Below are 23424 nucleotides of genomic sequence, written 5' to 3' on the forward strand. Positions count from 1 at the left end.
CAGCATCCAGTTGGCCCTTTAGGTTAAACTTAAAAAAAGAAAAAGAAAAGAAAATTGTTTCCTTTTGTTTCGCGCTATGCCTTAGTGGAAGAACAGTAAAGATTTGTTGAAGACCAACAAGCTGGAGCCCTCCTCTGGACCAACATGATAACATTAATCCTTTTTTGATAACTTGAGCTAAATCATAAGTGCTTCTAAATGTATCAAAGCTTCTAGAATTCCTGTTTTAAAAGGGTATTGTTAGAAAAAAAAATTCTTAGTTACCACATTTTGTTTTTTAAACTCTACAGAATATTTTAGCCCCAGCAACTTTTATGCTAACATGCAAGGTTGAAGACTGAAACAGTACTTTGTCAACCCATGAAATTACAGAGGAATTCTGTGGAGTCCCACGTTGACTATAGACAGTTTTTTCAAAGGTATTTCAGATTTTTAAAATTACTTGAAAACGGGAAGCCCTCCTGTGTCTCTATTCAAAAGGTGTCCTTAGGAAACTACTTTAAAACCTGTCTGTTAGGCAAAGTTTGTCATCAATACCCTCTGGGAACACTGCAAACAACTCTACAGGTATAGGAAACCCAACCTTTGGTATAAGCGTGTTTTGGTAGCGTATTGAGCAGCCAGGCTTATCCCAAGAGAGGTCAATGTGAGCTGTAGTGGAGTTACACAGAGATTTACAGTTACAAGTATTCTAATAACGTCTTGCACTCAGGGATTCTTGAATAAACAATTATTAATTTATCAGTCAGTTGGAATAAGCCTTCTTCAGAAGGGAGCAATATAATAGTAACACTCCAATACACTTCATGAAATGCACACTCTTAATATCTCTAAATCAGTAGATACCCTTTTGGGATGGCCCACAGACACTACCTACACCCTCGGGTGACTTCACTTGCTAGGGTGTTGGGGACATTAATATATCACTGTTGCATTTAGAATCATATAGTGATAAGGCCTCAGTCGTGAGGACAAGAGGGAGGATTTCGGGGGACTCCTGCACTGGGATGGTTAAAACTTGCAACCGGCAAACTTCACTTTCAGTGGCTGTTCGGTGTTTCAGCTCCTCGTGTGTACCGCAAATAGCAACACTGCGGTTCCTGACTGTCGAGATGGACTTTGCTTGCCTCTGGGATATTGCACTCTGTTGAGGGGTCTCAGGCTCGGCCAGTCCTGCGTCCTCGGAGTCCAGAGGATCTTCCTGGATCTCTAGGCCAGCTTAAAAGTAACGCACACAGTATGGTGTTCCTTTCCCTGGCTATACGGTTTCAGCAGCAACTCTCTGGAAATTCAACCAGCTCCGAGATGGATGTCCAGGTGGCTTACTTTGGAGTTTATTGGTACCACCAACTCACGGGGAGAAGTCGTCCATGCAGGGGCTTCTTTGTTGATACGAATTTGGAGTTTCAGCACAGCAGCAGGGCATCAACGGGCAAACCAATTGTCCAGGAGTTGCAGCAGGCGTCCTCTTCAAGTTCTTCTTCGGTTCCTTTGTCCAGTGGTCGACACTGCCTTCTAAGCCAAAATCCTCGTCTTTTATTCAGTTCTCTCCCATTCATTCCAGCCTAGCTGTCAGTTACCCAGCAGGGTGGCTGTCCTTGCCGGACAATCCGCCGGCCAATCACCACAGAGTTCAATTGGGTCTCCTAGGAGACTAAGCACAGGGAGTTTCGGGCACCTCCCTCACTTCCTGCCTACCCAGACACCCTGGATCCAGAGGCGGGCTTCACTCGTGAATCCCGCCAAAGCAAACAATGGGACCAAACCTGGTTTGGCGCACAGAGTAAATCTCAAGAAGGACCTTTCCCCAAAGAAATGGCGAAAAATGAAGACCGGGCCATTTTGACAAAAATTACACCCTTGGGTACTTTACTGCAGCTGCGAACGCAGCCCGCGTTAAATGCACACCACGGTAGTTAAAACAAAACCACTGCCACCAGCCATTCAGTGAGGAAAGGGTAACATAAAAAAATGTTACATGAGAAGCTAGACAAAGGGGATGCTAGGTAACCCCTCCAGCACCCTATTGTAAGATGGTGTGTGCTGGGTCTAGAAAGTTACAAATAAAAGTAAAGTCAATTTCACTTTACTGCTCTTGGAAACCATAGTTTAACCAAGAGAATGTATCTAAACCTTTGGGAAATCTGAAAGACTTCCCTGTGGCACTGCACTGAAGGTGCTGATGACACAATGTAAAATATGCTGCCTATGGAGTTTGTCAGACTCCACAACCAAAAGAAACCATGTTAAAAAATCAAATAAAAATACATGAGATAGTGGGACAAAAGGTCTACTCTCTCCAGGTTGAAAAAATCAAGTCCTCAAAATCCAGCAAAGTTGCTGGGGGTCTCTAAGGTGGAGGGAATTGGCACATTTCTGGGAATTCTCCCTAACACTATCGAACATTCATAATCTTTTAAATCATTAGGACACCTTAGGCAGCCTTTATCATGACACAATAGCATTTCATAAGGGCACTCTCCACACAAAGGAGCTTTCTTGGGGCTCTTGTGAATTTTTGATTGAAGAGAGGGCCTCTGCCATTGCTAATCTTATTAAGGTCTGTGAACGTCGGGGGTGTGTCCCCTGTCTCAGAATATGGTTTTTTATGACGTAGGAATTTTAATTGCCTCGTTGGCTCTATTGCTGTAGTATCTTGGGCAAATATGATGCATCTTTAGTATTCTACATGTTAATTGTAATGTATCCTTCAAATACCGGGAGCATTGATACTCTACTTTATGCCAACTCCATGCTCTACTGCTTCAAACCTGTTTCTGTTACATTTTGTCTCTTTCAGAATGATAGACTGGTTATCGTGGCCACTGGCACAGCATGTGGAAACCTGGGTGATTGCGCTTCTTAAGGGACTGGCAGCCGTCCAGAAGTTTACAATTCTTATAGATGTCACGCTGCTCAAAATTGAACTGGTACGTATGATGGAAGCTTTAGTATTGCAACCTGATGTTCTTCTGTATGCAAGAGAATCTCAAGCAGTTTGACTGTTTAGCTCACCTAGTTTGATTTGACACAGATGCTTGTGCAATATAAATAGTATATTTTCAGCTATTGCTTATTGCAGTGAAAAATACCAGATAAAACTACTACAACGTGATACAACTAGTGATTTTCAAAAGAGTATTTAGTGGATAGAACTGCGTTATCAGCATCACAGCTTAAGCATTGTATATCTTAGCATATTGTAATTGATTTAGAACAAATAGACTGTCATTGATAAAGTGAGGGATGTGTGCATTGTAAATGTGGCGTTATACTGTAATGTTTTTACTGCTCAGGAACTCTGTTTTAACATAAATGTGTTAAAGCAAATCTTGCCTTGAGAGTCTCATTGAAAAAATATGTGTGCTGCACATGCTTGAGTATGCCAGTGGCTGCATGACAGTGGCTACATGACATTAGAACGTGTGTAATTTAATTATTTGGAACATTTCAAAATGTGTCCTCCTTGGTTCCATCTTTACCACATTGAGTAGGAGTAGATTCTTGCTGTAGCATTCCATAGCATTGTTACTTGTTAATCCAACCTTATCATTGGAAATGGGTTCTGAGATTATCTTCTAGCTTATGAATGTACCGTTTTCCTGCGCAATGTTGTGCTATCCTTCCCACAATGTTAGAATCTGCATATGGATGCTGTCATCAAATTTCTCTGACGCCCCTGAAATGCCATTGTACATTATTTCTATGAAATCAGTTTCATACATTTTACAATTTAGCAACACACAATTGGGTATGGTTAGCCGTTTCCTACAAGTGGCTGAGCTTTATTCTCCAAGACTTGCCCTTTGTGAGATATGAACTTTGCATGAAAGAGCAAACTCAGAAGAACATGAATTTCCCTTTTTTGGTGTACAGGCAAGTGCATCCAGTGGATGCAGAGTTTATGGTCTGTGTGCGACAAATGTAATGTGCAAAAAATACCCCTCCCCCACCCCCCCACATAACTTTAGCCTTCTCATACAAGGGACGGTGTTTCTACACAGCGAAGAGGGAGGCTAATGTCATAGGAACACAATCCATTACCTTCCTATTTAATTTCTTTTCATGGTGTAGTTTCCAGATTAAGCAACTATTCCCTGAATTCTTCCTCAGTCTCCCTGAATGGACATGTACAAGACGGCTCAAAACTGTGGTCCCTATGACATTATGATTTCTGTATTCTGTATCTTCAATGCACCAATAATTCAGAGAAAATAGATGAAGTATGCAGGCAGGCCAGTCCTCTGCACTCTCCACCACCATAAGATTCACATTAGATCTCCCACGAGGGTTATGACCTTGGAATTCCTGAGTTTCTTTTTAGCATTTAACTGGCCAAAGGTTTAATAGCAGAAGGGAGACAACCTCCCTTGGCCCTCCTCCTACCCCCACCTGCGAGGCTAAGAACCTCAGGGTCATCTTTGACCCCACATTTTCCTTCTCCACCCACATCTCTGATGTCTCTAAAAAGTCAAACTTCCTCCTGCACTGCCTCAGAGATACTCTCCCTCTCCTCTCCTTCCCTCAGAAGCTCACTGTCTCCCAAGCACTGGTTCTCTCTAGGTTGGACTATTGTAACAGCCTCTTTCTAAATCTACCTGCCTCTACTCTCCGCCCTCTGCAACTAATCCAGAACAGGACTGCAAGACTTGTCCTTTGCCTCAAGCTCTGGGATTGTATCTCCCCAGCTCTGAAATCTCTCCATTGGCTCCCAGTGGATGCAAGGATTAAATTCAAAACCCTCTGCATTGTCCACAAGGCTTTCTGGGGCCTGTGTCCAAAATACCTTCAGTCATCCCTCCACATATACATCCCCTCTCGAGCTCTTCGCTCCTCTACCTCTAACTCCCTCGGGGTCAGTCGTTTTTCAAAGAAACGAGCTGGGGGTAGATCCGTCATCAGCTCGGGCCTCTCTCTGGAACAGCCTCCCTGCCACTATAAAACTGAAGAACCATCTCCGGTTCCGGAAGCACCTCAAGACTGTCATCTTTGCTTCTGCCTTCGCTCCCCCTCTCCCCTGCTGATCTGTTCTCTCTTGGCACCGTGCACCTGGCCACCCTCTGTCCTCCTGGCCCAGGTACCTGCTCACCTTGCCACCCCCCTGCACTGCCTCCGGGCCACCCCTTGCACTGGGGTCTGTATCTGTACCCAAACAGCCCCCCAATTTTTCTTCCTGCACTTATCAGACATACCTTGTCTGCTGCCTTAAACCCAGCACTTGCCTCTTGCTGGCTGCACTTCCACTGTTTGTTGCCTTTATTATTTATGTATTATTTATCTGTTTCTCCTTTGCTCCGCACTTTCCCCTTCTCCCCCCTTCCATGAACTTTTCCCCTCAATGTCACTGTGCCTAGTAAGATCGTTGTTTTCTTCTCCCCTGTTCCCCTCCCTTGCCGGGCTCTGAAACACTTCTTTACGAGCGCAATAGAAATAAAATATCAATTCAATCTCCCACTATTAGCGGGTTCACTCTTAGAGGTCACATTTGGCTGTCTCTTATAGGACTTCATATTATGTACATGACTACGGTGACAACACACCTTCTTGATTCTCATTCTTTTTCTTGACATATAGTGGATACAATCTTAGAATTCATGTAACGTGTGGTGTTTTTAAGGCAAGAGCTACCAGCCTTTGAGATTAATATCTTAACTGGGGATCATGGCTGGCTGTATTTTAATTTTTTTACCATTTTGTGAAACATTAAGACTTCTAGGAATGTCTACAAAGCCAGCAATGAGGGATAATGAAAACCTAAATGTATTTCTCAGATGCCTCATGAACACAACAACACCCAGAGACGATTTTAGAGTTTCGATTTCCATTTGTAGAAAAGTGCTCCAAGGGCTATCACTCTCTTATCTGGGTATGGGCAATCCCTCACTAACCGAGGTGCCCCTAAACCACAGACTGGTACTAGAGATCGGTAACCCCTGCTATCTTAACGCAATCTATGTGATGGCCTAAAGGGAAACACCTCATCAGGTAACAATCTAGCAGTTTCTACTCGTATTTCCCAATGATAAGATTTAAGGCGTGTGCTTTCCAGATACACTTGTCCCACTCTAGCCTGTTTTTCCACGCTCTTGCTTTCCTCTTTTTAGATTGGTCATCCTCCCATCATCTTCCTACTCGTCTCTCCTACTCCACTCACTGGCTCTCCTCTCTCCCTGGCTCTTCCTCCTCTATCCTCCGGATGGTCCTCTTGCTATGGTCTACCTCGACCCTTGATCCTCCTCCCTACTATGCTTCTCACCCTTTTCTACCCCACTCTTACTCTCCCCTCTCTACACCCTTCCTACTCTCCACCAAATTCCAACTCTCCTCCCCACTCTCTCCTTTCCACCCGACCCCTCTCTGCCCTGCTCCCGTTCTCCCTTCTCTGCCCCTATGGACCTGCTGTTTTTTTATATTGCGGACTACCCTTTCCAAGTCTTTCCTACCACATACTACTGGGTTTGGTAGAAAAAAGGTATTTCATATTTGTCTAGGTGATGCCCAATGTCCCTCTGCACCCCTGACGCGGCTTCCTGTTTCTGATTATTCCGTCAACAAGTGTAACATTTTTCGCCATTTACTTTCAGCTGGCAATGTGAACTCCAGGCTAATTCCCTGACGGGATACCTATTTGAGGTTGTTCGCCATAAAGTTGATTATCCATTTCTCAATGGCAGAGTAGGTAAATAAATCCCTTATTTCCCATCCCCACTATTCAGGTGATCTGTTCTCTCTGACCTTGTCAGTCCAGCTCCCTCCACTCTGGTGTACTGGCTGCTACAATTTTTGCCTATGGTGCTATCAATGAGTTGGAGACATGGTGCTCACATGACCTAAACTCAGCGGGGTCTTGGAGGTTGCCTGACTATCGCAGTCTAAATCACAATGTGCAGACTTTCACCCTGTGGCAAAGAAGTCCTACACTGGTCTCATGCTCGAGGTTGTCCAATGGCCTAAACGTGTCTTTGAGCTGAGCAGACTCTAGTATATTGTCTGGTACCTGATCATGTGCATATTTAGGGTGTTGGCTGTGGTTATAGTGTACATGCAAATGCTACTTGTGGTTTAAACAGAAATTTTGAATGGATTGTGTCCTCCTTCGTATTCCACATCTTTGACATGTAATATCCACAGCTGTGCTACTTCAGACTTTTTTCGGCAGAGGGCGTCCTGCGTCGATGGCATTAGGTCGATGTCCTTCGAAGGCCTCTGTCGTGGGCGACGTCACCTGATGTTATAAATAGGATGCACGGCGCCAGTAGCCTCAGTTCCGTTTTTTCCGCAAATGTGTTTGCTTCGAAAACTCAGCGCGCCTCGTGTATTCTTCGTGAATGTCTTCTCCGTCTACCCCTCCGACTCTGCGGTCTGGCTTTAAGACTTGCCGGGACTGTAAGTCTAAGATGTCAAATACGGACCCACACCGCATTTGTTTGTGGTGTCTTGGCGAGAGTCATGACACCGACTACTTTTCGAAATGCCAGTCGCTGACTGATAAGGCCTTGCGGGAGCTTAAGGGGAAGTTACAGGAGGGTCAGGGTACTAAATCCATAAGTCCCGAAAAGCTGTGAAAGGGTTGTCCACCGATGATTCGCGTGTTGGCTCTCCTCGTCGGAAGGAGTCCTGGTGATCTCGATCCTGGAGTGTTTCCCGCCACTCGTCCAGGCACTCCCGGAAGCAGCGTCACCGGTTGCCTTCCTCGTCGGATGATGGCGCCGCAAGGAAATTGGCTTGTCTCACTAAATCCTCAACTCCTGAGGAATGGGAGGCCTTCAGGGTGCAAATGCTGGTGATTTTTCAATCCCAGGGCACAGTTCCGTCCGTGCCTCCGGAAGGAGCCGGCAGGGAACGGTCTCAATCCAATGCTTGCCTGCCTTCGGGCCTGGGTCCTCGGCACGATACACATCGGGAACCGTCGAGGTCCCGTTCGGACAAGGTTCAGGTTGATCGCCAGAGGCGTGCTAGGTCCAGGTCTCGGTCTTTGTCCCCGGTGAAACGGCAGAAATCTGGTAAGGGCTCGAGGTCACGTCGACTCTGTCGTCACCATGTCCGTCGGATATGGAGGTTGGTGCTCTGCCTTCACTCCAGCCCTCGGCGCCGTTGTCGATGCCAAAGCCATTTGGACGGAATTTGCGAGTGGAGTTCCCTGGTACTGTGGGTCCTCCAAGGAAGGCTAAATGCAAGTCTGTGAAGCCTGTTGGGGAATCCAGACCCACTTCTGTCCCTAGGCAGGAGTTCTTTCTTCCTCTGGATATCTTTTTTTTATTTTTTTTTATTTGTTTTTATTGTGTTCTAGTTCCAAGAACTTTTCACAAAACTGAGCCAAAACAGAAAGATAACATAACCAACATATACATTAAGTTCATCATTATAAATAAGAGAATAATAACAGAAATGTACACAGGCATATAACAATATGTACACCAGGACAGCAAAGCAAATATCAGCTACATCGGCAATGTCAAAACAATATCCTATTAATTTACATTCTCAAGGTCCGTTAACAATTTAACCTTAGCTTCAAATTTACATAAGCAATCTTTTGCCACTTTCCAGATCTGAGTAATGGCAATAATCAAGTGATTACTCCTTCCAGAGAGACAACGCAACCAAAAGTTTTTACTTTGGATATCAATGTATTCATTGTCCAGTTTGGCAAATTATTTATCATAGGTAGATCTCATTGCATTGCAACACGTAAGAACATGACTGTTTCCACCATGTCCTTGTCGGCACATAGTCTGCATATCCTTTTTTCAATGGGTAAACCCATCCAAGTTCCATGAACCCCCAGGATATTAAGGAGGTTGAATCTAATATCCATGAAGATTCTCCGGTTAGTTTGCGAGGGCATAAGTAGGAGATATCTTTGAGGTTCTTTGTATATAAATGGCATCTTTGCAAAGGTATGTCGGGAACTCATGGAGGAGACCTTTTCAAGACTTGCTGCCCAGTCCCACTTTTCAATGGAGTTTTTCAGAGAGTTTAGCACCACACCTTCACCATGTTCCCACCTAGGAGTCCAACAGATCTTTTCAAATAATTGCAAGTTTTATTTTTTTAAATTTATTTAGAGCTTCCATCTTACCCTCCTCCAGACCTTCCATAAGGATATATAGAAGAGTTCCCTAATGAGCTAATTTAATTGTCACATACAATTTAGTTTAGTTTAGTTTATTATTTGTATAGCGCCGCCTGGCCCTAGGGCATCCAGGCGCTTGCGATGAATACAACAAGAATAATACAACAGAAATGTACAAACCGATTACATATTTACAAATTTACAGTCTTGGTGCATGCTAGTAAAGTAGGGCTAGGCAGTTTACGTTTCTTTTGATAGAAGCCAAATTTTGGTGTTGTGTCTAAATCTGTGAAAGGAAGGTTCTGATCTCAGCTCGAGTGGAAGTGAATTCCAAAGTTTGGAGGCAAGCACGGGGAAGCTGGAGCCACCTGCTTTTTGGAGCTTAAATCTTGGGATATTTAAGCAATGTGTTTGAGCTGATCTGGTAGGGCGCGCTGGGGTGTGGTGATTGAGATTGTCGGATAGGTATCTGGGTGCTTGGTTAGCTAGGCATTTGTGTGTGAGTGAGATGGTTTTATATTCAATTCTTTGTGGTATGGATAGCCAATGGCAGGTGCGTCTGGCGTCCGAAATGTGTTCATGTTTGGGTATGTTCAGGGCTGCTCGCAAGGCGTTGTTTTGTATGACTTGTAGTTTGTTGATGTTTTTCTGACTGGTTCCCAAGTATAACGCATTGCAGTAGTCAACTTTGGAAAGGACTAGCGCTCTGGCTAAGGTGATGCAGTTGGATGGTGAGAGGTAAGGTCTGCTGGCATTGATGAGTTTACAGGTGTAAGCAGTGGCTGATGATATGGAATTGATCTGTCTTGTCAGTGTGAGGGAGGAGTCGAGGTAGATTCCTAGGGTTTTGACGCTGTTAGAGACGATGATGTTATTGCCGTCTATAGTGAATGCTTGATAGAGTTTGTCGAGTTTATTAAGTCTGGGTTGGGAACCTAGGAGAAGGAGTTCGGTCTTGTCGTCATTGAGGCATAGGCCATGCTTGGCCATCCATTCTTGGATAATGGAATAAATGTTGTTGAGAGCAGTGAGGTCGGTGGAGTAGTCGCCTGTTAAAGGGATCAGTATTTGGGTGTCATCTGCGTAGTTGGTGTAGATGACACCCAAGCGGTCCAATATGTCAAAGAGGGGTTTCGTGAACACATTATATAGAGTGGGGGAGACGCAGGAGCCCTGGGGGACACCGCAAGTGACTGGGGCTGGGATGGCAGAGGCTGTGGGTGCGTAGACTCTCATGGATCTGTTGTTAAGGAAGGAATGGATCCATGCGTTGGCGTTATCTGAAAATTTGGCTGTTGAGGATAGATGTTTGCAGAGGATGTCGTGGTTGACCAGGTCGAAGGCGGCCGATAAGTCAAGAAGGAGAAGGATGGCTAGTTTACCATTGTCTTTAATGTTGTCCATCTGTATCTTAAGGTCAATCAGGGCGGTCTCAGTGCCGTGTTTGGGGCGGAATCCTGATTGTCTGAGTCCTAGTAAGTTATTTTTCTCAAGGTGGTTCTGTATCTGAAGATAGGCAGCTCTGTCGAGGATTTTTAGTAGGAAGGGTACGGTCGTAATGGGTCTGTAGTTGGTGGGGACATTAGGGTCAAGGGTCAACTTGGGTGGCCAGAGAGATGAGCCCCACTTCCAACCGAACCGCCTGCACAGGGGTATAGTTGGACAGACCAAGTATTCTGCGACATATAATACCTTCCGCAGCGTCAGCCCAATCAGACCAATCTGAGAATGATGTCTCCAAAGCATTCAGAAACATGGCCAACAGCTTTTTATAGATGTTAATGATTTCAAGTAAGCTATACCCAGCTGTTATTTTTAGAGAGTGTGGCCGTAACTTTTGCTCTTGTATTCTGTTGTACCAACTTATTCGTTTTACCTTTGTCAACGCACAGCTCATAGCCCAGATATTTGTAGGAATTTACTTTTCTTATCACGCCCAGTGTACAGGGAATTTCAGACTTTCTACAGCTATTCTGGCCCCCAGCCATAAACTGAGTTTTTTTATTAAGATTGATTGTAAGACCATTGTTGTTGGCATAATCGCAGATGGCACTAGCGCAGTTACAGATGCCCCTATAGGTATTATCAAAGATTATAATGTCATCTGCATAGCAGATCTAGCCAATTTTGTGTGAATCAATTTTTGGGAAGGCCTTCATGTTTGCTTTAAATATTCCACCAAAGTCGGCCTTGAATAGATTATACAGAGTAGGTGCCAATGTACAACCCTGTCTTACCCCTTTAGGACATTGCACCCTCATCATCTGTCCTAATCCTGGCCTTATTTCCATCATAAATCATTTTACAGACATACAAAAGAGGGGATGGCATGCCTAGTGACTCAAGTTTCGGCCACAACCTCTGACGCTCAACCGAGTCAAAAGCAGATGAAAAATCAACAATTAGCATATAAAGAGGCAGCCTATTCTTACCCTTAGCCTGTTCAATGAGGGTATTAACGATAAAGATATTGTCTTTGGTAGAACACCCTTTACGGAAACCAGTTTGGGCCTTATCTAGGATATTATTACTATCAATCCATTTCATGATTTCCCGAAGGATTAGTGTACAGAATATCTTACTAGACACACTCAGTGAGAGCAAGTAGCCTATAGTTCTCAGGTAGTCTCCGACGTCCGGACTTAAAGACAGGAATAATGTGAGACATCTTCCAGGAAATAGGCACAACACCAGTATCAATGATTTTCCGGATGATAATCCCTAGGATATTAGACCAGACCTCAGGGTTATCCTTTACAATAACATTACAGAGGCCATCAGGCCCTTGGGCTCTGGATATTTTGAGATTCTTAATTATCATAAGAATGTCTTCCCTTATTATAGTCAAAGTATGGATAGGTTTCTTAACCAAAATTGTCGTATCACCCTTAAATTTATTGGCAAGATACATGACCCACGTATGGCTATCAATGGGAATAGCTAGCTCAGAATTCCCAGCTCCACCAAGAGCTCTAAAGCTAGCCCAAAATGTCCTAGTATTACCATCCAGAAGAAGGCGAACCATATATTGCCTATTGGTGTTATTCTCAGATATCGGATATCATCTTATCTCATTACGGTAAGAGTTTCTAATCCTTCGCTTCTCCTTATATAGCATCCCAGAACTTAAACCACTCAGGTCACAGATACGCATCATTCTTCGCCTCTCCCTTTTCATATCTCTTATGACCCCCATCATATACTCTTGTTCTATTGGAACAATTCTTATAGGGTCTAAGCTTACCTCCACAGGGCATTATATCATATAAGTGCTTAGATAACCAGGCAATTATATTATCAGCAGAGCAAGTAATCAGATGGTCAACATCAATATTATGGCACCATTTTTTTGCCTTTGCTAATTTAGCATCAGACCACCAGATCCTATTACCTTGGCTTGAGATGGTGATCCCCCTAGTAGCATCTACATAAACGGACCAATTGGACCAACTAACTGTACAATGTAGCAGGGAGTGGTCACTAAATTCATTTGCATAGATCTGAAAACCAGTAATATGATCATAAAGCTTGTCACTCATACAGATGAAGTCAAGCATAGATGAATAACGACCATTAGTCCAAGTACTATAAGTATCTTTCCGGTCAGAACCACTACCATTTAGCACCATTAGATCCATCTCCTTGATAAATATAAAACACCTCTCGGCTTTCATCAGATCTCCAGGATTGTATAGCAGGATATTGGAATTGAGATCACCACCCAGTACTATGTTGATCGAACCATCAGCAATACATTTATCAAGCAAACACTCATGTACTCTGTTGGATAGCAGCCGTGTATACGTCACCAGGAGGGCCATATATATTAATCAGCATGATACGCATCCCATTATGCAAATACATCTCTACAATCAGTACATTAGGATTAGCAGGGACCAGTTCACATTTGGAAGCATGTATACCATTAGATACCAAAGTTATCAGGCCTCCAAATGGCCTACCCTTATCACCTTTATTTGCCAAATTATAAAATGGTGTAAAGCCATCAAACACAGCCTCATGCAGGTGCCATGTTTTCTGTAATAGGACAATTTAAGCATTGCAGAAGAGATCAAATGAACCCAATTCTGCAAATATCTGACTGTGTCCTCTCGTATTCCAAGATATTAGACTGGTGTCATCTCAGTGTTTTTTTTGGCCCAACGGTAAAAAAGAACAGAGACGTCCCCAATGTTCTTTTATTGCATCATTGTCTTTTGTTTGGCCCTTAGCCTGATCGATATTCCTGGGATAATCATGACTGTCCTTGTTGGATATGCAGTCAGGTCCCACTTCATTGACATCTAAGATGGCCACATTCTTTTAGCACATACTTATGTTCCCTAACCAGACACACAATAGCTTCAGAGTAGCAATGGACTCTGGTAGTCATCCCCTGACATGGGTCAACAAACTTTAAATCTGCAATCTCTTACGAACCCTCTAACAGATTCTACTGTAATACACCCTAGTTCGGTATATTTGCCAAAAAAACAGTTCTCAATTTCAGGCAGCACTAAGAAAACGAAAAAACAGATTAACCGAGGTAAATTACTTGAGATATCAAATGGACAACCCCCCTTGAGAATACTCAAAAGTGGGGGATTTAAGTTTGTTGAACCATGTCAGGGTATGACTACACCTGGATGATATCTGAGGATGAGCAGAGGTCAGATTTGGAGTTTGACCCTGATGTGGCTCCTGTCTTTTCCGGGGACAGTCAGAAGAGTTACGTCAATCATTCCATGATGCCAGTGGCTTGGACACATCTCATGAGGTGAAGTTTGGCAGGCCTTAGCCTGGGGCTCATGCTGAATCCTTTTATAGGAGACTGATGGCTAGGGTTACTGAGTATCCTGGTTGGTCTAGTCCTCTGGATGCAGTTGTTCAGGATGACTTGACTGATATTTTGGATCAAGGTCCGTCCACTGACCCAGTGTTGCCTTTTCATTTGACTTCGCAAAAAAGGGTGGAGGCTGCTTGGCAGACCCCAGAGTCTCTTCCGGCGGTTAACAAGTCGTTAACTAAAGAAATATCGCCCTTCCAGTAGCGACCCTAGCTACCTATCCACTCACCCCACTCCCGAGAGTTTGGTGGTTCAGGCGGCTACGGCCACCTCGAGGCTAGCGGCGTACCCTGCCATCCCTCCTGATGGGGACAACAAGCGCTTTGATGGTTGGGCACGCAAGGTGTTTTCTGTGGGGAGTATGGCGCTGAAGTCAGCCAACTTCACTTGTGCCTTGGCAAGATTTTCACACTCTGTGGAATTGGGTCTCTCTAGTGGCTGAGCATATTCCATAGGGGGAAGAAAGGGATGGGTTCCTTGCTCTCGTGCAGGATGGGATGCCATGTGTGAATCCTTTCAGTCTGGGTTGGACACGCCTGACAGTGTTAGCCGGTCCATGGCTGCGAGCACCGTTATACGCAGGCTTGCGTGGTTGCGGAAGTTGGGTTTTGCTCCGGATGTACAGGCCCGTCTTCTGAACATGCCCTTTGATGGCTCTCATTTGTTTGGCAGCAAGGCTAACGAGAGCCTTGAGAGGTTGCAGACCTCCAAAGCTGCTGGTAAATCTTTCGAGTGCAGCAGTGCGCCAACCTCTGCCTTTTCGTCCTAGGGGACAACAGTGGAGGGGGAGGTTCCTTTCGTTACTACTCCTCTTTTGGTAGGACGAGAGGAGCCGCCAATTAAAGGGGTCAACGGAAAAGTACCCGTGGTGGTCGAGGAAATAGAGGTTCCAAACCCGCTCAAGCAGCAGCCTCTTTGCCTTCAGGCGCTGCAACAGCCGCTCCAAAACGGCTATGAGGCCATGTTCCATTGTTAGCCGGTTGGGGGCAGACTGTCTCAGCATCTTGAAGAATGGCGAACTATTACTTTGGATGCATGGGTTCTGGAGACAATAGCCCACGGCTACTGCCTTCCCTTCCTAAAGCGGCCTCACGACAATCCACCGGGGAGACTTTTCCGGATCCGCTCCTTGTGCAGGAAATCTTGACCCTGCTGGAGAAAGGTGCTATAGAACTAGTGCCTGTAGCGGAGAGGAACAAGGGTTGGTATTCCCCATATTTTTTGGTTCCAAAGAAAGACTGGGTACTGAGACCCATCTTGGACTTGCGTTGTTTGAACAAGTTCCCCAGGAAGGACCATTTCAAGATGGTCACTCTTTATCAGGTCCTTCAAGCCCTTCAACTTCAAGATTGGTTGGTGTCTCTGGACCTACAGGATGCTTACTTTCATGTGCCGATTCATCCAAAGCACAGAAAATACCTGAGGTTTGCGGCTGGCAGCTTGCACTTTGTTTTGGGTCCTGCCATTCGGATTAAACTCTGCCCAAGGGTCTTCACCAAGCTAATGGTGGAGATGGCAGCGTATCTCAGTTGAGGGGGGGATTCAGGTCTACCCCCAACTGGACAACTGGCTGATCTGAGCACGTTCTCCCAAGCAAGCTCTGGATCATCAGCCTCACCTGCTGCTCCCTCCACAAGCTGTGATTCTCCCTCAATTTCAAGAAGTCGCATCTGACACCTCAATAGCTCCAGTACATCGGGGCTGTGTTGGACACATCCTTGGGAAAGTGCTTGCCTCCCAAGGTGAGGGCTCATCACATTGTACAGATGATGGACAAATTTCAACATGCCCAGAGTCTTCCGGCTTTCGTATTCTTAAAGTTGCTCGGCCTCATGGCATCCTGCATTTTTCTGGTGCCAGAGGCCAGACTGCCGATGAGATCCCTGCAATGGGTCCTCAAGATGTGTAGTGGTCCCAATTCTCAGGCAAGATGTCGGATCCCGTTCAGGTTCCACTCTCGGTCTCGGAGGATCTTCTGTGGTGGGCCAGCAAAGGGAATCTGATGAAGGGGGAGCCATTTTGGCAACCTTGGCCGGGGTTGACGGTGGTGAGGGGACGCCTCACTAACTGGATGGGGGGGCTCATACCGACGATATGACTGCCAGCGGTCGTTGGTCTACCTACGTCGAAGTCCAAACTCCACATCAACCTGTTAAAGCTGAGAGCCATCAGGCTGGCCCTGCATCTCGGTTCGTCTCCTCTGCTGGGCACTGTTAGCGGGACATGAGCCCCCCCGACACCCCGACCGGAGTGAGGAGCTGGCATCACCCCCACCCCTCTAAGTGTGCCGGGCACCCCTGGCCCAAATTTGAGCCCCCGTGGTGGAGCCGTTCGGGCGATCGTAGCCTCCGAGTTTCAGAGGGACAGAAGCCCCTCCCCCCTGCGGCGCCGCGGCTCCGCGAGAATCCATGGCGAGCCCGGGCCTGTGGAAGGGCTGGGCTGCCCCGTTTGGCGGCTCCCCCCCCAGCCTTCTGCACGACGGTGGAGGCGGGACGCACCCGGAGGCATCCGCAGCTGATCCGGGATCTGGAGGAGGTGCCACGAACGCACCGCAGAGGTGGAGGCCTGCGCGAGGCCCGCAGAATGAGGGGAAGGACGAAGCGTGAGGGCCCCCACTGCAGTGGGAGCGGCTTGGTGTGTCGTGAAGGGTGATCTGGAGTGCCAGGAATTGGCGACAGTAGTGTGCGGGAGGCAGGCGAGCCCTCTCACTGGCGCATGGACTTCCACAGGCTGAGGGGCAACTTGGCGTCCAGGAGGTAAGGAGGTGCAGGCCAGGGCTGGACGACCTCCTGGGAATTGAAGGTGTCACGGGAGGAGGCGGGAGTGCGGCTGGGGAGAGCCCCTGGCATACATCGGAGCCCCGGAGTGGCCTTTGGCAGCGGGGTGTCCCCCGTGTACCGCAGGTCCCAGCCAGACAGAACAAACGCACGGGGCCCTGTTGGGAGAGGACGGCACCAGCAGACCACACTGAGGTGCAGACACAGGGGCCTTGGGATTGGTCCTTCCCGCGCGTAGCCTATGGAACAATAAACACTGCCCAGCTACGACGGGAGTGAAGTTAAGCGGTTTGAGGGGGGAGAGGTGAGGTGGGAACCCTGTGGGGGAGAAACCCACACCTACAGGAGTGCATTAGTCGGGGACTCGGACCCCCGTTGCTGGGGCTCCACTTCTCGCCCCTCGGCTGACATTGGTCCCCGCCCCCTGTGGCGTTGACTGCGTATGTGATAGCGGGTCACCTTGGGCACAAGCTTTTGGGGGAGGCCCCCACGGAGCAGGGATGCTTGGGGAGCTTCTATGAACTGGAAGGAATCCCTACAGAAGTTTCGCCGCACGCCCCCCGATCCCCGGATACCACCTGAAATGGCGGCCCTGGCGCAGCAGGAATCTACTGATACAAGCACAGTCACCAGGGGCATGGCGGCCCTACTTGAGGAAATTAGAGGCTTTAGGGCGGACATTGCTCTACGTCTGGACACCTTAGATAAAAAGGTGGACAATATTGACGACAGGTTTCAGGCACTGGAGAATAATACAGCTTCGAGCGACATCTTTGAGACACAATTCGACATGCGCCTGTCGGAGCTCGAGAGGAGAGAAGAGAAATGCTCCTTAAAAATGGACGACTTGGAGAATAGGGAACGCCGCTGTAACCTGCATTTCCTAGGTTTTCCAGAAAACAAAGGCGAGACCGAAGCAGACATCATTAAGGCTGTCAATGCAGTAATAGGAGTGCTATTTGAGGGGGCCAACACCAACGAACCCACCATTGACAGGGCCCATAGAGCAGGCGCATCATCCAGAGGCCCCAGATCCGTTCTAGTTCGCTTTCATTACTTCTCCGAGAAAAGCAGGATCCTCGAACTGGCTCGCAAGAAGGGCCCGGTGTAGTGGGAGGGGGCCCAGATCTCGGTGTATCAGGACCTGTCGGCCTTCACCCTGGCAAGACGTCGCCTCTGTTCCCCGTTGACGAAGATGCTCCAGTCCAAGGGGGTCCGATACAGGTGGGGATACCCATTTTTGCTCACTTTTGAGTTCGAGGGCTACATGTATGCCCTGATCACTGTGGACGATATCCAGAGAGTGTCGGGCGAACTTTTGGACAATTCAAATATGGAGATGGGGGAGCAAGACCGTGAGAGATCCCCGACAGGCCCAAAAGGGAACAAAGCTCCGAAGGAAAGGCGCAGAGTTCGAGGCCAAAGGAAATTTAGGAGAGTGGCCCCAGCTTCCCCGGAACTTCCGAGCAACTGAAGCGGGCTCCTGGTGCCCGACGAATAAACCTGCATTTGACTTTGTGAATGGAGGGTGATGTAACTGTTTGTGATTTGCATTGTTCCTGGGGGTTGGGGGGGGGCTTGAGTTGTTGTTTATGAAGAGTTAATGAGCCCGGAGGAGGGAGACAATGGTGGCCTGGCCTGGCGATAGGATGAAGCCATGGAACAACCAGGCGATCAGGGGGGAGGGGGGAGGGGGGGTGATGCGTGGGAGTTGGGTTACAGTTATGGCGTGCCAAGTTTTTTGGTTTTGTTCGCACCCCCGGGGCTGTCTCGAGCCGTAAGGGGCTGTGAAAGCATTGGGGGAGTAACACCGCTACGCTTGCTATTCTGAGAAGGGAGCTATGAGCCTTTACCTGTGCTTTAATGGATGATTCACTCCAATTCTTGACAGTGGGGTCACTGAATGTACGCGGGCTTAACTCGCCTACAAAGAGGTCGCTAATTGTGAGGGAATTTGCGAGGCTGCGGCTTCACTTTCTCTTTGTGCAGGAGACTCATTGGATTCGGGGAAAGGAGCCTAAGCTCAAGGCCAAAACCATTGATCAGATGTTTACGGCTTCTTCCCAGGCAAAGAAGCGGGGAGTAGCTTTGCTGGTTTCACCCGAGGCCCACTTTGTGTTTAAAGCCTCAAAAGCAGATCCGGATGGACGGTATCTCATGCTAAAGGGGGAGGTGCGGGGCCGCTTGTTCACATTGGTTTGCATATATGCTCCGAATGAAGCGCAGGATACCTTCTGGGAGGGAATGAAAGAGATAATAATGTCATTTTCTGAGGGCACCCTACTGGTGGGTGGAGATTTTAACATGGTGCTCTGCCCCGAGAGGGTTAGGAAGTCTGATAATCCCTGCCCCAACATCCGTCTCCACAAGAAATTGGCGTTGGCCTTCCAGGAAGTGAATGGGGAACTGGGCTTGTGTGACACGTGTATACCCGAGCGGGGCCGGAACCCCGATTACACATTCTATTCAAAGCCACATGCTGTTTTCTCTCGTATAGACTACATCCTGGTTGACTCCACGCTGCAGGGAGAGATCTCAAATTCGGGAGTGGAGATCGTCCCTTGGATCACGATATGGTAAAGATTAGGATTGCCCTGCCCCGGCAACCGGATCCCGGTGTAGGTGTAATGACCTCCTCCTGCAGGACAGGGAGATAGGCCAATCCCTCCTCGCAGCCATAGAAGATTATTTTACCCTCAATGACAACAGGGCGGTTGGTACCATGGGAGTGTGGAAGGCGTTTAAGGCAACTATTAGAGGCACCCTCATTGGTATAGGGTCGGGGAAAAAAAGGGAGAGGGGCTGGGAGGAGAAGTTGTTAAAGGAAAAGATAGAGGCTATCCAACCGGGGGGAAGTTGAAAACACAGATGTTTCCCGGGAAGTGGGAGGAGCTGCAGAGGTTGCGTTCTAAGTTGGCAGACCTCATGGTGGGACAAACGGAAAGGAAGCTCTCGTTTCTGAAACAGAAATACATGGAAAAGGGGGAAAAGGCGGATAAGATATTGGCCTGGAGACTTCGTGAACTTAGGAACAGTAGGAGGGTGAATTCGATTAATTCCCCGGAGGGAGACTCAACCGTAAGGGATAGTAAGATAGCGGAACAATTCAGGCTATACTACGAAAAATTGTATTGTTCGGAATATACGGGGGATGGGAATGACGTTGACAGCTTCCTGGACTCCCTTCCAATCCCGGGCCTTCTCCCTGACAAAGCTGATTCTCTCGAGCATCCCATTTCCCCGGAAGAAGTAATAAATACCATATCCTCTTTAAAGAGCGGCACTGCCCCCGGGGATGATGGTTTTACAGTTAAGTTCTATAAGACCTATAGGTTCACGCTTGCCGCATTCATGGCTAAAATGTTTAATGCTGCACTGGATCAAGGCACCCTCCCACCCACGATGATGTCTGCCTTAATCGTAGTCCTGCCTAAAGAAGGCAAGGATCCCTCCTATTGCCAATCATATCGCCCCATATCCCTCCTTAACACCGATGTTAAAATATTGGCCAAGCTCCTAGCGAATAGGCTAGCGAAACTCCTCCCTACCCTAGTACATGGTGATCAAGTGGGCTTCATCCCGGGCCGCCAGGGATCAGATAATAAAGAAAAACTCTCGACCTTATGCACGAGGCATCGAGACAAGGGGTGGAGGGGTACCTTCTCTCGCTAGACTCAGAAAAGGCCTTCGACCGTGTCGAGTGGCCTTACATGGGCAGGGTTCTCTGAAAAATGGGTCTGGGAGACAACTTTTGTAGGTGGGTCGCAGCACTATATAATGGCCCCTTGGCGAGAGTACTGGTCAATGGAGGCACTTCAGAGCCCTTTTCCCTTTCTAGAGGCACCCGGCAGGGATGTCCCCTGTCGCCCCTATTGTATGCATTGGCAATGGAGCCCGTGGCCATTGCGGTTAGGAACGACCCGGAAATCACGGGAATACGGTGTGGTGATTGTGACTTTAAACTCTCCTTATTTGCAGACGATATTCTGGGCTACCTTACAAACATTCAAGACTCCCTACCCCGGTTATTTGATCTTGTGCACAACTTCGGCTCCTTTTCCGGGCTGAAGATAAACGCGTCCAAATCAAGCATCATGCCCATGGGTCTGGGGGATCGAGACATCAGAGGCGACGCCGACATTCTGGGGGTTAGACTAGAAAGGGAGTTCAATAGGTACCTGGGCATCACCATCCCCAGAGATCTATCCCAACTATACCAGTGTAATTTCCCGGGGATCCTAGCTCAGGTTAGCAGCAACCTCAGACGGTGGGCACCCTTCACGCTTTCCTGGCTTGGGCGCATGGTCACAGTGAAGATGATTATCTTGCCCCGCCTCCTCTACCTTTTCGCAGCGCTTCCCGTTGTGATACCTGAGACCTTTTTTGAGGTGCTCCAGTCCCGTGTCCTCCAATTCATTTGGAACGGCAAGAGGCCGAGAGTTAAAACCTCCACCCTGACCCTCCCAAAGCTTTATGGTGGTTTTGGTCTCCCCGACTTCCGGCTCTATTATAAAGCAGCCCAGCTCCGGGTGATGTTGGAGCATATGAGGGATGACATGGGAACATATTGGACGTATGTTGAGGACATTCACACCCACCCGAAAAAAGTTAGAGACCTTTTGTGGGCCCCCCTAAAGCTCTCCCCTCTCAGCTCAGAACACATCCTACCCTGGCAGCCCTGTGGGCAGTATGGAAGCCCAATAAAGCTAATAAACAGCTGTCTTCTTGGCCCTCCCCCTTGTCCTCGCTCTGGGGGCTCCCCATTGACCTGGGCTCTAGGGGCTTCCGAGACACTCAGGCCTGGTCAGACATGGGCTTGGAGAGGGTCTCTCAGCTCTCACGTGAAGAGGGCTTCATAGAGTATGACAACTTGATTGAGGCATTGGATGATAGACCCCCCACGGTCTTTGAATACCTACGCTTGAAGGGGATTTTGACCCACCCTCGATGGGCTGACCAGTTTAGACGCCCCCTCACTCCTTTTGAAAATATCCTGGCCAAAAGTACAACTCGAAAGGGTTCCTTGTCTAAGTTTTATAGTGTTTTGATAACGGCGGACCTAGAGGGTAGACAACCCTTCAAAAAAATATGGGAAGAAAGGCTGGGCATGACATTGGATCACCACACTTGGAGGGCTGTCTTTAAATGCATCTTTACGGGTTCTCTGTATACCGCTGCCATGGAACATAGGTTTAAAATCCTCCACTCGTGGCATCGCCCCCCGGCCCTGTTGTCTAAGATGTTTAGAGATGTGTCCCCCTTTTGCCCTAGGGGTTGTCACCAACGGGGAACCTGGTTTCACATGTGGTGGGGTTGCCCGGTCATACAGGTTTACTGGTCGGAACTACTCAGCTGGATTAAGGACATCGAGAGGTTTAGCCCGTCCCTGCAACCGTTGGAAATTCTACTGGGCACTCCCATGCCGGAGACAGAATCAAATGCTTTCCCCAAGGTCATTGGCGCCATGCTGTCAGCGGGGAGGCTGGCTCTCGCCCAAAAATGGAAGAGCGCCTTGTCCCCTTCCAACGAGGAATGGCTCTGTAAACTGAGGTTGATTTTTGTGTATGAAAAACTTACCATGCATTTGTAGAATGAATACTGAGCTGCTCCGATATGGTACGCAATTTCACAACCCCCAAGGACCCGTGATGTTTCCTGTTCAATTGACTTTCTGTTGGACCCCACTGTCTCAAGTGGTATTCTTAACAATCATGTGGTATGCAAGTGTTCTCCCCTAAGTTTCAATAGTTTGCAACACCTCTAAACTTGGCATGTTGATTTATTGGGGGGGGGTCGGGTGTTAGGGGGGAACTGGGGAAGGGAGTTAATGTATAAAAGAGAAAATGTCATTGACGATGCGGTTTATTCGAATGGTTTTGCTGGTTGGGTTGGCTTTTACGCCCTACCTTATATGTATATTGTCAATAAAAAAACAAATGTATAAAAAAAAAAATCAGGGTAGGGTCACTCCTGTTGTGCAGAGAGGCAATGCAGCTCTGGTTCTAGGCAATCCAGCAAGGAATTTCACTCTCAGCAGTTCATCTTGCCGGAGAGAAGAATACGGCGGCGGACGCTCTGAGCAGGCAGAGCACAATCTCTCTCGAGTGGGAGTTGGCTCAGGAAGTCCTTCTGGAGATGTTCGCCTTTTGGGGAACCCCACAAGTGGATCTGTTCATGACCAGTGCAAGCCGGAAGTGCAAGAGATTGTGCGCAAAGGAATTTCCTCTGAGAGGAGCCTTAGGCAACGCTTTTGTCGTGTCCTGGTCCTTCCCACTTTTGTACGTGTTTCCTCCGGTCCCCATCATGCTAAGGAGGTTGCAGAGGTTCGGATCTCACATGATCCTCATTACTCCGGATTGGGCCAGGAGATCGTGGTACCCGGACCGTCTAGCGATGTCCATTTGTCCTCCATGCCGTCTTCCCTACCAAGAGGATCTTCTCTCGCGAGTGTGTGGGGGGAGGGTGTTCAGGTTTTCCATCCAGATGTCAAGACTCTCAACCTTCACGCTTGGTTTCTGAAAGGTTGAGAGGTAAGAATTGGGACCTCCCGGATGACGTGATGGACGTGTTGCTTTCAGCCAGGTGCCGGCATCCAAATCCCTGTACCGTTGCTGTTGGCGTACGTTTTTGCGACTGGTGCAGAGGACACAATATCAATCCTTTTCATTGTTCCATTCCCATGGTTCTGTCTTTCTTGCTTTCTTTGGCCCACAGGGGTCTTCCAA

The 23424-nt window shown here is 47.6% G+C and overlaps 1 protein-coding gene across 2 annotated transcripts in view; it reads left to right on the plus strand.

Moving 5' to 3' along the window:
- The window catches only part of USP38 (ubiquitin specific peptidase 38), an 839905-nt gene that overhangs the window by 212814 nt on the left and 603667 nt on the right, over positions 1 to 23424 (plus strand). For both annotated transcript variants that reach the window (XM_069631202.1, XM_069631201.1), the window contains exon 3: positions 2801 to 2930. In XM_069631202.1, coding sequence (XP_069487303.1) covers positions 2801 to 2930 — 130 coding nt within the window. The remainder of the gene's footprint in view (positions 1 to 2800; positions 2931 to 23424) is intronic.

Source organism: Ambystoma mexicanum, chromosome 6q, assembly GCF_040938575.1.
Source record: "Ambystoma mexicanum isolate Mex_15411 chromosome 6q, UKY_AmexF1_1, whole genome shotgun sequence".
Lineage (NCBI taxonomy): Eukaryota > Metazoa > Chordata > Amphibia > Caudata > Ambystomatidae > Ambystoma > Ambystoma mexicanum.